The following is a 14112-nucleotide window of genomic DNA, read 5'->3' on the forward strand; positions in this document are numbered from 1 at the left end:
GTTGGGAATTCTGTCCCTGAAGTGGACCCAAAGCTTGGCTCAGACAGCATCTTCTGGTCAGAGTCCTGGGTACACTGACTCAGGGCTCAGGCTCTCCTAACCCACGCCTCTGAGGCTGTGGTGGATAAAATCCAGCATCTGGGACAGGAAAACCCTGGGTCAATCAGAAAAACACTCAGCCCTTGGCACTCATCTGAGGGTGGCATAAGTGAAAGGTCTTTGTTGACAAGATGACGACAGCTCAGAACACCTAGCAACAGAACTTGAGAATGTCCAGCTTCTCATAACTGGCAGGCTTCCTCAGTCTTGGTGAATTAGCAATTCTGCCTTCTTGCGTTTCTAGGAGGCCTGGAAGAGGTCGTAAGACATCTGGACGTATTTGGACTACATAACTGACTCATTTCCTTTGTTCTACATTTATTGAGCACCAAATATATGTTAGGCCATTTGTATTCATTATCTAATTAAATCCTAGCAATGTTCTTATAAAATAGCTGCTGTTATATTAATTTTATAGATGGGGAAATATAACCTCAGAGAGATTATTTGTCCCATATTACTCAGGATAAATGGTAAAGTCAAGATTCAAACCCATTTTCTCTAAGGCCAATGCTCCCTACCGACTGAAGCTACTTTGACCAAGTAGCTTTAAAAAAAGGAGGGGGGGGGGTTTAATTTATTATGGTAGAATGGTGAGGGCGGAAGTAGGAGATGGTTAAAATAGGTCTTTTCCAGTGGTTTTAGGGACAGAAAAAGGACAGAGGCTGGATGCCTATCGGAATGGTGAGAGAGTCAGTTTGCAGGTGTCCCCAAGGTGGGTCCATTAATCTTTGCTTCCCCATTTCATATGGTCGCTTGCCTCATACCCTAGCGACATAAATAATTGCAAGGATCAGATGGTTCTTAAAAGGTATTAAATGATTTATACTCCATTCTGTTATACTGAAAACAGGTGGTATATGGAAATTAAAAATGTTCAGAGACGTCCCAGGAGCTCAGATGCCCTGAAAGTGGGGTCATAGACTCTGAGGCACAGAACCACCTCACCAGTTGCTGTTACCAATAAACTGCGTGGCTTCCTCACCCTGATTCACACTCTTTCCTCTACCCGAATACTTTTCTCACACGTTTTGCCTGCCTGAATCCTTCTCCAACTCCATCTCTCATCATGGGTCTCAGGCTCCTGGAGAGGCCTTCCCTGACCTCCCACTTTAAAGCAGGTTATTCCCATTCGTAGACAAAGCACCTGTTCCTAACCTCCAAGTCCGCAGGCATCACAATTTGTAATTAGGTAGTTTATTGGCTCGTTCAGTGTCTGTCTTGCCTCACCTGTTACACTGTAAGTTCCTCGAGCGCAGGGAGCAAGTCTGTTAAAATCAGCAGTAAGACAGACAGGTCAGGCTTCAAGGAATGCCTTTGCCACCGCTCACAAGCTCCTTGAATATCGGAGGAGCTGCCGCTTTGCGGGGTTAATCCATTTTGGAGACCAGCAGGCGGGGGGTGCACGGGAACCTAGCTGTTCTCGGCCGACTTCCATCTGCAGCTGAGCTTGGCTCAGGGGGACGAGCTCCATCCAACCGCCCTGAGGCCAGTAAAACTGTGGGCTATATGGGGACAAGCTCGCACACCCTGGCCTTTCTCCTCAGGCTTCTCAGATTCAACAACCCCACAGAGTCCCAAGAAGGGCCAGTGTAAATTGTGAAATGAACCACTCAACTTTTCAAATGCTATTTGAATTTTTGTTGTCATTTTTAATCCTGTATATATGCATCCGCCTTAAACGAAGTCCCAGGAGTTTTTCTGGGGCTAAGGAAGAAATGCGTAAAAACGGTTCCCAGGCTAGGAAGTTTCTAGAAGACAAGAAGAGACACATGCACTGAAGAGCTCCGGCGGTCTTTAATATAGCATCGCGGGCAAGGAAAGGCAGTCTTCCCAATCCCTTTTCTTTTCCTGCCTCTCTAATCCTTGAGGTAGGAAGGGTTTAGAGTGTTGAGATAGATACTCATAAATTAATTCCCACTAAGCTAGTAATGCAGTCACTTCACCCTGAAACTCTGATGACAGTCATTTCTGGACTATTACAAGAAAAACGAGGTATGTTGTCAAGGGTAAAAATTTCCCCTTCCCGTGAGAGCACCGTGAGGTCAAGTTTATATAGCTAAGGCTCTAACACAGGTGAAAGGAATCAAATCTCACGCCAGCCTTTACCTGCTCCCCTGAGGAAAAGGAAGCTGATGCAAAGCTCCTAGAAGAAACCTCTACTTTGTGTTGAAAAAAAAAAAAAGGCAAGTAGCCACATCCTAGTGAATGTAAATTACCTGACAGATGTCAGTTTCAAATGTGCTTTGGATTCATTTCTTTTCAGAACAAGTGCCCTGAGTTTCTGTGTGGAAGTGCAAAGTTTTGTAATGAGCAGGCAAGCCATTGCCCGGAAATGGAAACATTTTCTCTTTACTCTTTTTGGCTTTTTCCTATGTTACGATAACTAATCAGATTGACTCAAATTCTAGGAGAAAATTCTGTCACTTAGAATTCAACGTAAAAACATCTTTAAAAGAATACATATATATATATATATATATATATATATATAAATAGTGAAGATTTTAGGGAGCAGTGTGATTTAAACCAACATTGAGCTCATCTTCTGGACTGTGCACCGAGAAACCAATGTTTATTAGGGAAAAAACGTGTATGCATGCTATTTGTGGAGTCTTGACTTAATGAACATTCACGGTTTGGCCTAATTTTTGTGGGCAGCTCTTATTTTAGTAGTTAAGGCAGAGAAAAGATTATTAAAACTGGAGTGCTCTCTGGAATATTATTTCCTCTCTTGTCTGTTGACTGAAAAAAACGCACAACATGAGAACAGTGGGTTTCGGTTTTATTTGCGGGCCTTACTGAGGACTTGAGCCTGGGAGACACCTCTCAGTAGCTCTGAGGAGCTGACCTGAAGAGGTGGGGAAGGGGCCAGTTTCGATATGAATTTTTTTGGTGAGGAAGTACGTGTAGTCAAGCATTAGTAAAAGACTGACTTGACTAATCACAAATATCTCAAGTTAATGATTTTAGTGCTTTTCTATGGATAGGAAGATGCGAGAATCTGGGACCATTGAAATTCTTCCTTGGACATGCATCTTCACTACCTAGGGGCCCATATATCCAAAAGCACAGGATGCTTCCTGTTTTTTCCATCCTGAATTCCCCTCAGGGCACACCGTCTGCCGTGCATTAGGACTTAACCCTTGTGAAAGGGGCTGATGAGCAACATTCTTTGTTCTGTTTGTTTCCATGTCCACGTTTATACTGGAATCTCTTCCCACGGTCCTTCCTGTTCTATGAATTCTTTAGTGTCCTGATGGCTGTGTCCAGAGCAAGGACTTAACCAGTTTTAAATCCCTAATAAGCTGAATGGTTAAAAAAAGATGGTAAATTTTTTTCCTACAGTGTGTTAAATAAGAAATGTTATGCTTACGTGTGAACACATTTAGAGCTTTAATACCTACAGGACAATTTAAGTCCATCCAAATACCTAATACTGTTCTGAACAACCAAGTAGCACAGTTTGGATCAGCCTTCCCAGGTTCTCAGCGTTGCTCCAGAAGCTCTGAGAAATCAAAGGTAAGGCCTTGTCCAGAAAAAGCAGCCATTCACTGCACGTGGCTGCTGTACAAGTGAGTGTGTCTGGTCTGAACTGAGATGTGGCTGTTAGTGAAAAATTGATGCTGGGTCTTTTTTTTTTTTAAGTCAGCAAAAGAAAACCAAACCAAACATTATCAGGATTGGTGATTAACAGCACAGGGGTTTGAAAAAACTTGACTGCACCTGTGCTGCAGAAGCACCTCTGTTCTAAAATATGGTCTTGAACAAAAGCTATAAGGGCAGAGAATCAATGAATCTTCAAGCAGAAGCCAACACAATTTTACTAACAAGGTGTCAGTGTAAATCTCCACAAACATTTCAACTCACAAACTTGATTCTGTGGAAACTGCCAATGTCTTTTTTGCCTTCAAAGTGTCTTTCCTCACCCAGTGTCACTCAGGGAAGTACTTTCCTGTATAGGAAACAGAATGCCTCTCCTCTTGAGGGTTGCAGATGCTGGCAGTCTTGGGGTCCAGGTTGGATCTTTCTTTAGATTCTAGAACTTTGAACCCTACACCAGATAAAGAATGTGGTCAAGCATCACCACTTGTCAGACACTGACATACTTAACAGTGAAACTTTCCAGATTATGGAATAAGTATAATACACATAAAGGCAGTATTTTACCTCCCTTGGTTCACAGGTTGAACAGGTCTTGGAAAGTTACTTTTGGAATGCCACTCCAGATTCTCATGATGAATTTACCCAATGGGCTATCCTGTTTAATTTTTGGCCCAGAAAGAAAATGCAATGTTTACTGAACACACATGGTTCATACCGGAGAGTTAGGCTGGATTTCATGAGAACCGAGATGGCAATAGATGTAAGTGGTTATTTACTGCAATAGATCATTTGTAGTCCAGGTGGGAGCTTCCACAACGGCATCTAAGATATTAAAGGAAATGCATTCAAGGACACATGGAACATTCTCCAGGACAGAGCATATTTTGGGCCCTAAAACAAAGGATAGAAATACAAAAAGTGTGTCCTCCAACCACAATGCAATTAAATTAGAAATCAATACATTTTGCAAAGCCAAATATCTGGACACACTGCCTAGAGGCCTTTCACATTAGGAATTCTCAGGCAATTTGCTTATTGCATCTTCATGGTGTTGTCGGGTTGGTACCGCCTGTAAAAGAAAAGCAGGCAGAGGGATGAGCACGTGGTCCTGGACAAAATGATACCAGAGTCAGATGTAGACCTGCAAGTCCAGTCTCTAGGCTGTGCTTCAGGACCGGGAGTTTGCCTCAACTTCGAATTGATGCTGGGACTTAAAGACTTAGTGTGAAAAAAAGTATGTAAAATATCTCCTTAGTAATTTTTATTGATTTTTTTCCTGAACTATTTCGGATATTTTGTGTTAAATAAAATATATTATTAAAGTTAATTTCATCCATTTCTTTCAACCTTTCTTTCTTTTTTCCTTTTTTGGCTGTGCCACACGGGTTGCAGGATCTTCGTTCCTGGAACAGGGATTGAACCCAGGCCACACGCAATGAAGGCTCTGAATCTTAAGCACTGGACCACCAGGGAAGTCCCTCTTTTTACCTTCTTAATGTGGCTACTAGAAAATTAAAGATTACCCATAAGGCTCGCATTATGTTTCTAATGAAGAATGCTACTCTAAGGCTAAGGATTGGCTTCCTCAACCTTAATTTCTCCTGGACTCTGTCTTTAAAATGCTTTTTGTCACTTCTTGCCCCTGAACTAGGAACACTGTGGGCTGAGACGCTCAGAGTGGGCTTTCTATAGTTCATTCTGAATGGTTGATGACAGCTTACTTAAGAGTCCCTGAATGATCCCTTTCAGGTAGAAAGGCCAATATCCTTTACAAACCTCTTTAGCTTCGTAGGAGATCCCTTATGACAGAAGAACAAAAGCAGTGTTTTCATTTCTTCCAGTCCCTGGAAACATAAATTATGTGGTGTTGCTTGTTATAAAGAATTTGGGATCTAAATTTGTAGGTTCAAGTATTGCCTTTGCTTCTATGTGACCTAGGAAAAGTCTCATAGTCTGAGCTTGTTTATTAACTAAATTGGGTTGAAAGTACCTACCTACCTACTGAGCACACTTGTGAGTTTCAAATAGGCCTTTGCATGTAATAGAGCTTTGTCATCTGTGACCTGCTACACAACCGTCATCTGTTGTTTCACATTCAAAGGATGTGAAAAAATCAGCAGTCTTCTCTCTCAATTTCCCTCTCTTTCTTCTTCCCTCTTTGCCTTCCTCTCTCCTTCTCTTTTTTTGTCTTCAGAACTTGTAGAACATATCTCGGAAAAAATAGTAAGGAAACAAATAGTTCAGAATCAAAGATGTCTTGTTAAAGAAAACGCAAAAATATAGATCCATATAACTCAGTCCTCAGAGAAGCAGGAAATTCTTACAGCCTCAGGCAAATTGTGCCCTCTGAGGAGCCTGGATTCTGGGAGAGAGCAGTCTTGTGAAAGACCTGAAACAAAGGCTTTTCAAGTCCTCTGGAGTTGCTCAGAGACTGGGACAGTACCCTGGCAAAGTTATTAGAGTTGATTTCTCAGAGTTATTTGCTCAAAAGGGCCACCTGAGGATAACTGACCACTTGTCCTGAAGTTAACATCTATTTTTAAGAGACTAATTAGAAAGAAGTTAGTAATTATTGCTGTGTGAAGCTTTTACATCTAAGAATTATAGGACCTTAAAAAAGTTTTTTTGATAAAATGGTTAAGGAAGGAGGTTTAAAATATTCATTCACAATATGTAAAGGAACGTTTGCTTGTGGCATTTAAAATGCATCATGTAATATGTAGTACTTTTTCCTCCTTTGGGCTTACTTTAGAAATACTCACATGTTAGCTAGGTATACCTATTTCCAAAGTGATTAACAATTAGCTTCTAATTTAAATATTTGTAACGTTATTGATTAATGCCATTTAACTCTTATTTTAATTTACTGCTTGGAGCTTCTTTAGATACCAATGATGTTTAAAAATCTCTTTTAAATATAGGTAACTAAATTTCCTAAGGAATTAAAATAATGATGATTTACAGTGAGGAAAATTTTTATATTAATATTGAAGCAGAATATTAAGAAACTCTGTAACAGTTATCAGGGAGGAAAAAGTTTTTCTCTACCCTTCTAGGTTCTTCTGGCTGTCTAAGAATTAAATTGACATGAGACAGATTAGCAGGAGAAAATCACACAAAAGTTTAGTAACATGTCTACATGGGAGAGACCCAGGAAAACAGAATCGTGGCCAAAACGGCCAAAGCCCTCACCTTAAATACTGTCTTCAGTTAAAGGCAACAGAGGATGTTGTGGGTAATGGTTTGGGACTTCAAAGGGGAGGAAGGCAATTCATATGGAGGTAGGAAAGGAACTGTTTTGTAAAGGAGCATTTGCTGGACCAGCGGAGACAAGGGACAGAGTGGATCAGATCTCTGGGCCCAGCTCTTTTTCCTGGCGGGTATCTCTGACGACAACTATTCAGCTCTAATATGTGAATTCTTTAGGCAGCTAAGTGGAAGTAAAAAGAAAGACTTCCTTAGTCTTCTGTTTCTTAAAAATAATCAGCCTAACAATCCTAATGCCAAAGAGACACATTTTGGGACAGCAAATTTTTCTCCCCCAGACAGTGAACTGTTGCAAACTTTTATAGTCAAGGCAAGGACAAAGTTTGTCTTGGGAAGAGTGGTGGTTTTCCACATAACATGTGATTTCTTGTGTTTGTGCCAAGGGTGTTTCTTTTTTGTCTTTTTCTTTTTTGTAGGCGGCAACAATAGGCACATGTTAAATATTGATGAGTTTGACCTCCTGGGAGTTAAAGTATATGCACCCTTTTTGAATATAAATGCTATTTGGTTTATATGGTAATAGCATAGAAATTTAGAGATTAGCATTTTAATGAAGTCTAATCTCAGTATTTTCTGATTCCCCCCCCCTCCACCTCGCCATTTTGTCAAAAAAAGAGTTTGAAAAATGAAATTTTGAGATGACCGCTGATGTTCTCTCATGGAGATGCAAGGTCTTCATGAACATAAAAGCAGCACTGTGTGTAGTAACCTTTCCTAAACCATATGTCAAGCACATTAACGGTGTTTAAGATGATCAGTTATTGAAGAAAAGACCAGTCCATTCGACCAGTATTTATTAAAGAGCCATGCTTCTGCAGGCAGGTTGGAGGGGGTAGGGTATGTGGCCTTGAGATTACCGCACCTCTAAGCTGGAATGTGGCTTTCCTTTTTCCCCTTTAAATTTTTTCTTTTTTTGTTCAGCGTGGATCTTCCAGCTGCCAAGCCCTTCAGCAGGGACCAGGCATTGGATTCCGGTGGCGGATAGTGAGGTCCTCAGACCCAGGGGCGCTCCTGGCGCTTCAGCGGTGGGGGGCGGGGCCGAAGGGCCGGGGGCGGGAGGGGGCGGTGCTGAAAGCGGACTGGGCGGGGCCTAGGGGCCGGTAGGGGGCGGGGCCTTGTGCGTTCCGCGCGGCCATTGGCGGCGCTGCGTGAGCGCGTTCGGTCCCGCGCGGGCGGGCGCAGCCGCGGCGCGTTCTGCGAAGCGCGGCAGGTGCGCGGCCGGCCTCCCTCTTCTCAGCAGCTCGCTCGCCGCCCGAATCTTCGGGATCCCAGCGCGGCCGGGCCGAGGAGCTGGCATGGCCTGAGCGCCCGCGGCGACGGCGGCGGCGGCAGCAGCATGGGGAACCAGGACGCGAAGCCGAAGAGGAGTGCGGGCGATGCACCGCACGGAGGCGGCGGCGGCGGCAGCGAGGACGCCGCCGGGCCCCGCGAGGCCGAGGGCACAAAGAAGGCGGGCGGGGGCAAGAAGGCGCCGGGCCGGCACGGCAAGGGGGGCGGCGGTGGGGAGCCGGGCAGGAAGAAGAGCCGGTCGGATCCCAGGGCCTCGGTCTTTTCCAACCTGCGCATCCGGAAGACCCTGTCCAAGGGCAGAGGTGCTGGCGGCTCCCGTGAGGATGTGCTGGACCCCCAGGCCCTGCAAGCCGGCGAGCTGGACAGCGCCCACTCCCTGGTCACCAAAACCCCGGACCTCAGCCTCTCGGCCGACGAGACGGGCCTGTCCGATACGGAGTGTGCCGACCCTTCCGAGGTGACGCGGCCCCGGGGTCCCGGCTCCGCCGGGGTCGGGGGCCCGGCGGTGGCCGAGGATTCGGAGACTGCGGCGGGGGTGCAGGATGGACAAAGGACCAGCTCGGGCTCAGACACAGACCTCTACAGCTTTCACTCGGCCGCGGAGCAGGAGGACTTGCTCTCGGACATCCAGCAGGCGATCCGCCTCCAGCAGATGAAGCAGCAGCAGCAGTCCCCGAGCCCCGAGTCGCCCCCGGCGTCGGCCCCCTCCGCCGCCCCCCCGCCCGGGGCCCTGCCGGGCCTGGACCGACCCCTGCCGGGCCCAGGCGCCGAGGCGGCGCCGTCCGCGCGCCCCGACCGGCCCCCGCCTGCAGACCAGCCCGCGGCCGCCGCCTTGCCGTCTCCCGGGTCGGCTCCCGGGGAGCGAGGGGCCGCGGACACGGACGAGGAAGGCGAGGAGGACGCTTTCGAGGACGCGCCCCGAGGCTCTCCGGGGGCGGAGTGCGGCCCGGCGGCGGGAGAGGCCCCGCGCAGGCCGGGGGCGACGCGCGAGGAGGGCTCGCCGAGGCCCAGCGTCCCCGCGGCCGCCTCTCCGCCCCTCAGCCCCGCGCTCAGCCCGCGCTGCTCCCGGGCCCGCCCGCTTCTGGCGCCCTGCTACGTCAGGACCACCACCCGGCAGCTCAGCTCGCCCGGGCCCTCCCCGGCCCCGTCCCCCAGCCACAGCCCCCGGGTCCAGAGACGGCCGGAGTCCTCCCTGGACCGGGGGTCCGGAGCCGCCGCGGCCCCCGCCGCCGCCGCCGCCGCTGCCGCCGCCCCGGCCAGGAAGCCCCGCGCGGGCCGCAGCCGCTCGGCCGACTGGACCGCGGAGCTGGGCCGAGCGCCCGGGGCGGGGGTCTCGGCGCACCTGGCGCAGCGTGGGGCGGGCGGTCTTCAGGACGTGTTCGCAGGTGAGCGCCGGGCTCGGGGCCCAGGGCGCCTGCCCCTCGGAGACGTTTCCGTTTGCACACAGGGTCTTAAAGGGAGCAGCTTAGGTGCCTCTGTCCTAAGGCATCTGGAGCAAGGGCCGCTCTGTCCACTTCTCCAAAATATCCCGGGTCACGCCAGGCAGATCGGCTCCTTTTTGGCACCGTTTGCAAAGCCATCATTCTCTTTCCTTCCTCCTCCCACAGCATTAAAAATAACGAGATTGTTCACGGTCCTCTGACACATCATCTATTCTAGGACTGCTCTGATGTACATGCCCATGTGCACGCATGTGACACGTAGTTTCTCAGCGATCGGCGTGGACGCCGTAGTGAACTTAGGTGGTAACTCCTGGTTGCTGACGCAACCAAATCTGATGCATGCTTTCAGGAAATTAATGCGTAGTGATCTAGAATATTAGGCATCATTTACATTTGGTTTCATGGCCTAGCCTGGAGACAGTGATGGTGAGCAGGCCAAAAGCACCCGGGATGCTACTACTGGTACCTTTCCAGCGTCCGTATGGACTTGGCAAAGCCGGCTGAAGGGTCGGCTCACGGCGGAAAATGTGGAGCAGTGTGATGAGTTTATCCTTGCGTAGATCCCACGCCTTTCCTTAAGTGCCCGCTGGTAGAGTGTCAGCTTGTTTCATGTTTACTAACTTCTCTTAATTTTTAAATGAAATAATTGAGTGTAAGAATTTAAGGAGCAGGGGAAAATGAGAATTTATGCAAGTCCCGGTAGGTAGTGATAAGTATTTGAATGATTAGAAATTTCAAATGTAATTTGAAAAGCTTAAAATCTTAGGTTCTGTGGCTTTAATAAATAGGTTATCTATGAAACAGTAGATGATGTTTCTCCAGAGCATGGATGCTTGTTAGTTAGCTAAATGCTGTTCATGTTTGGTACTTGCTTGTATTGGCCACATTTTAAATTTCATCCATGGGCTATCTTTTATTTTACGTTTATAGATTCTTACACTTCAGAGTAGCTCTTTGATTCATTTTACATGCTTGCTGTCCCTCTTTTACTTCTCCCTTCCCGATATCGTGTAAGTTAAGTTAAAGGAATATTTCTAGTCTAATATCTGTTAGATAAATTGTAAATAAAACAAAACAGAACAAAAAAGAAACATAAAAACGTCCAAAAGACTGATTTTGAAGGAAGAGGATCGGAAAGTTCTTTAGTTAACTTTTGTGAATTTAATGTTGTTGAGAAATTCAGTATTTCCTCCTTACCTAGGTAACACTCATTTTATATATTATTTTTCTAGAAATGAAAATATCACTAAAATTAAGATGATCATTCATTAATATTAATGGTTGTTCTTCTTTAGAATTTCAAATATATTCATTTCCTTCATTTAACAAATATATATATCTATGTATACCGGGCTGCCATGTTATGCCAGGCAGTGTGTTAGATGCTAGGTGATATAAAGATCATTAAATCATGTCTCTGCCTTTCCAAGGCTCACTGACAAGTGCACATAGAGATGTAGTACTCTGGGTGCATCAAGTGTGCAGTGACTTACCTCCTGGCAAGGGATGAGGAGAAAGGAATTCATAGGAGGATTGGTCAGAGTCCTGAAGATTGTAGGACCCTAAATAGGTTGAAGTTTTGTTTCCATTACGGAAAGAAAAAAAAAGGGTATTCTTGGAGCTAGCATTTCATTTAAATTTCCAAACTTGAAATCTGGGACTCTTACAGGATTCCTGTTCAGGAGGTACCTGGGTTTTTTTGTTGACTTCTCCAAGCAGGATTTTTTCCTGTGCAGAGTTAGTTGCTTTAATATGGGCATCACCCACTTTATTTATTTATTTATATATATTTTTTTATTGAAGCACAGTTGATTTTCAATGTTATGTTAATTTCTGCTGTACCGCAATGTGACTCAGTTATACACATACATACATTCTTTTTTTTAAATGTTCTTTTCCATTATGGTTTATCACAGGATATTGAATAGAGGTCCCTGTGCTATACAGTAGGACCTTGTTATTTATCCATTTTATTTGTAATAGCTTACATCTGCTAACCCCAACCTCCCACTCCATCCCTCCCCCAACACCCTCCCCCATGGCAACCAGAGAACCATGTTCTCTATGTCTGTGAGTCTTTCTGGTTTGTAGATAGGTTCATTTGTGTCATATTTTGGATTCCACACATAAGTGATACATATGAGGCATCCCCTACTTTATATGTGATGCTTGGATATAGTTGGTCAGTGACCAGTGGATATTTGTGTAGCAGTTTCTATATATTTATCTCACTCACTCACTTTCTTAAAAAAAAAAAAAAAAAGGTAGGTTTAACCGAATCTTGTAACTGGTGGGCAAATGGAGGTAAACAAAGAGATGAAAGTTTTCCAAGGTCACACTGTCATTCATTCAGAGGCTGAGCCAAAAATAGGAGCTGAGTCTACTGATTTGAGTCCGACTGTTCTTGCTTATTCCTCATTTTTGGATGTTCAACACTGTAAGACTTCATATGGAGTAAAAACTTTAAAAAATATTATAGAATTTAAGGCCTTCTTTTATGAGATTTCCCAGTTTCTGTTATTAATAAGGTGAATTCCTTTCATTGTTGAACGTGTGGCCTTCTTGGGCTGGATGCAGGGTGACTGTTGGTCAGAGTGAAGCAGGTTTTCTCCAGGCATCTCTCATGGAAGCTTTCCTGCGGTGGTCGAGTGAATCCAGGGTGACACAGGCCTCTGTTCCTCAGCTGTTGTCTGTTTTCTTGTCATTTGGCTTTACATTTGGTTCTTTACCATCCTCTCCTATTTTATGGGTGTCTTGGAAATTACTAGAGCCCTGGGGAGCCCTAGCATTGTCCTCAGGGAAGTTGTTTTCTGGTCTTAATTTGCATGTCTTTGGATCAATTAATTGCCAGCTGCCTTTGAAGCAGGTGATAGTTATATCTCTAAGCTTCCATGGACAGCTTTTATTTTTAAACCATAGAATGAGGGTTGTCAGCTCTGCAGGAAGGAACAGATGTTTTTCGCTTTTTACTGCCTTCCAAATGTAGGGAGAAAATTCGAGTGAAAAGAGATCTCCATGGCACATGTTTGTGTTTCTTTGGCAGATATAATAACATTTAGCAATAGTGGGGACCAAGACTTTATCTTGTTTTAGCTGTTAAGGAGTTGACGATGTTTTAGGCCACTGCACTGAAATTTCACAGTTCATTTGCTTGAAAAAACATCTTTTTCAGTGTTTAGTGCAAAAATTGCTAAGAAATTTAAGAGTTTTCTTTGCACATGCTTTCCTTACAGCAGAAGCTTGTGAATAGAATTTTGCAGTTAATTAAAGTGTAGACATGTGAAATGTTAGATTTGTGATGCTGAATCGCTTTTGATAGAAATCTTTCCGAAGTCAATTATGCGCTTATCCGTCTTTTTCTTAAACACATGGCCTAAATGGTTCATCTGTTTTAACTGGCTTAATGTCATCTTTAGACCCATCATGGCTGCATCCCGTGAAAACACTGCTGTTGCCCTCAACTGCTGTTGAAGTGTAATAGGCTGGTGACTCCAGTTGGCTGTTGCTGAGGTTTTGTATCCGTGTGGTTTTCTTGACTTTTTCCTTCCCGTCAGCTATTGATTCTTAGAGCTGTCTTTGGTCTCTTCTCCACCCCCACCCCCATTACTTCTAATTTGATTTTTGTGATCAATTTGTTATTGGTTCATGAATCCTGTGATTATGATGTTAGCTATATTTATTGCACTTCTACTAAATGCCAGACCCTGTGTTGGTGCATTACGTAATTATCTCAAATCCTTACGATAGTCTTGAGGTATAACTATTTATCCTCGTTTTCCCAGTGAGCGAACCAGGGTCAGGCAGGTGAAGTAACTTGCCTCAGGGCATTAAGCAGCCAATGGCCCATCTAGGATCTGTACTTAGAAAACCAAATCTGTTGTTAATGTGAATAAAATAAAATGAAGTGTGTCAGTGAGCTTTTGGAGCACTAGCTAGTCAATAAAGGGCTTGGGCTTTAAAATTTAGATTGCGTGACTCTCATTTTGGCTGTTCTAAAGGTTATCTTGATTTTTATATCAAAATAGAAAGAAGACCCACTCTAGGAGTACAGACTTTCTCATGCTGCTTGTGAAGTTGTTAGACTGTGAACTTTTACAGCCTGGAGCAGTCTTATATCCAGCAGTAGCATCTGACAGAGTGTAGACGTCCAGTTATTGACCAATAAATGAGTGAGGGTCAGAAATCACCCCTGTTGTGTGTAATGCCTCAGTGTTACTATGACAGGAAAGGGGATTTCAAGAATGCCGTCTTTTCCCCTATATCTTGCGTTACTGGGCTTCATGTATTTGAATCAGATTTGGCAGCATAAGCTGGGACTGGGAGCACTGTTTTCAAATCATTTTAGTTTTGTCTAAAACATCCTTTCTCATGCTTCCTGTAAGGCTGTGGTTTGGATTGAAGTCATTTA

At 44.9% G+C, this 14112-nt stretch overlaps 1 protein-coding gene across 1 annotated transcript in view; it reads left to right on the top strand.

Annotated features, from left to right (window-relative positions):
* Nucleotides 1-8026: 8026 nt before the first annotated feature.
* Nucleotides 8027-14112, top strand: part of FMN2 (formin 2) — a 336742-nt gene continuing 330656 nt past the window's right edge. Inside the window, exon 1 of the mRNA XM_036829555.1 lies at nt 8027-9647. Coding sequence (XP_036685450.1) covers nt 8309-9647 — 1339 coding nt within the window. The 5' untranslated portion in view covers nt 8027-8308. The remainder of the gene's footprint in view (nt 9648-14112) is intronic.

Source organism: Balaenoptera musculus, chromosome 16 (assembly GCF_009873245.2).
Source record: "Balaenoptera musculus isolate JJ_BM4_2016_0621 chromosome 16, mBalMus1.pri.v3, whole genome shotgun sequence".
Taxonomy (NCBI): Eukaryota; Metazoa; Chordata; class Mammalia; order Artiodactyla; family Balaenopteridae; genus Balaenoptera; species Balaenoptera musculus.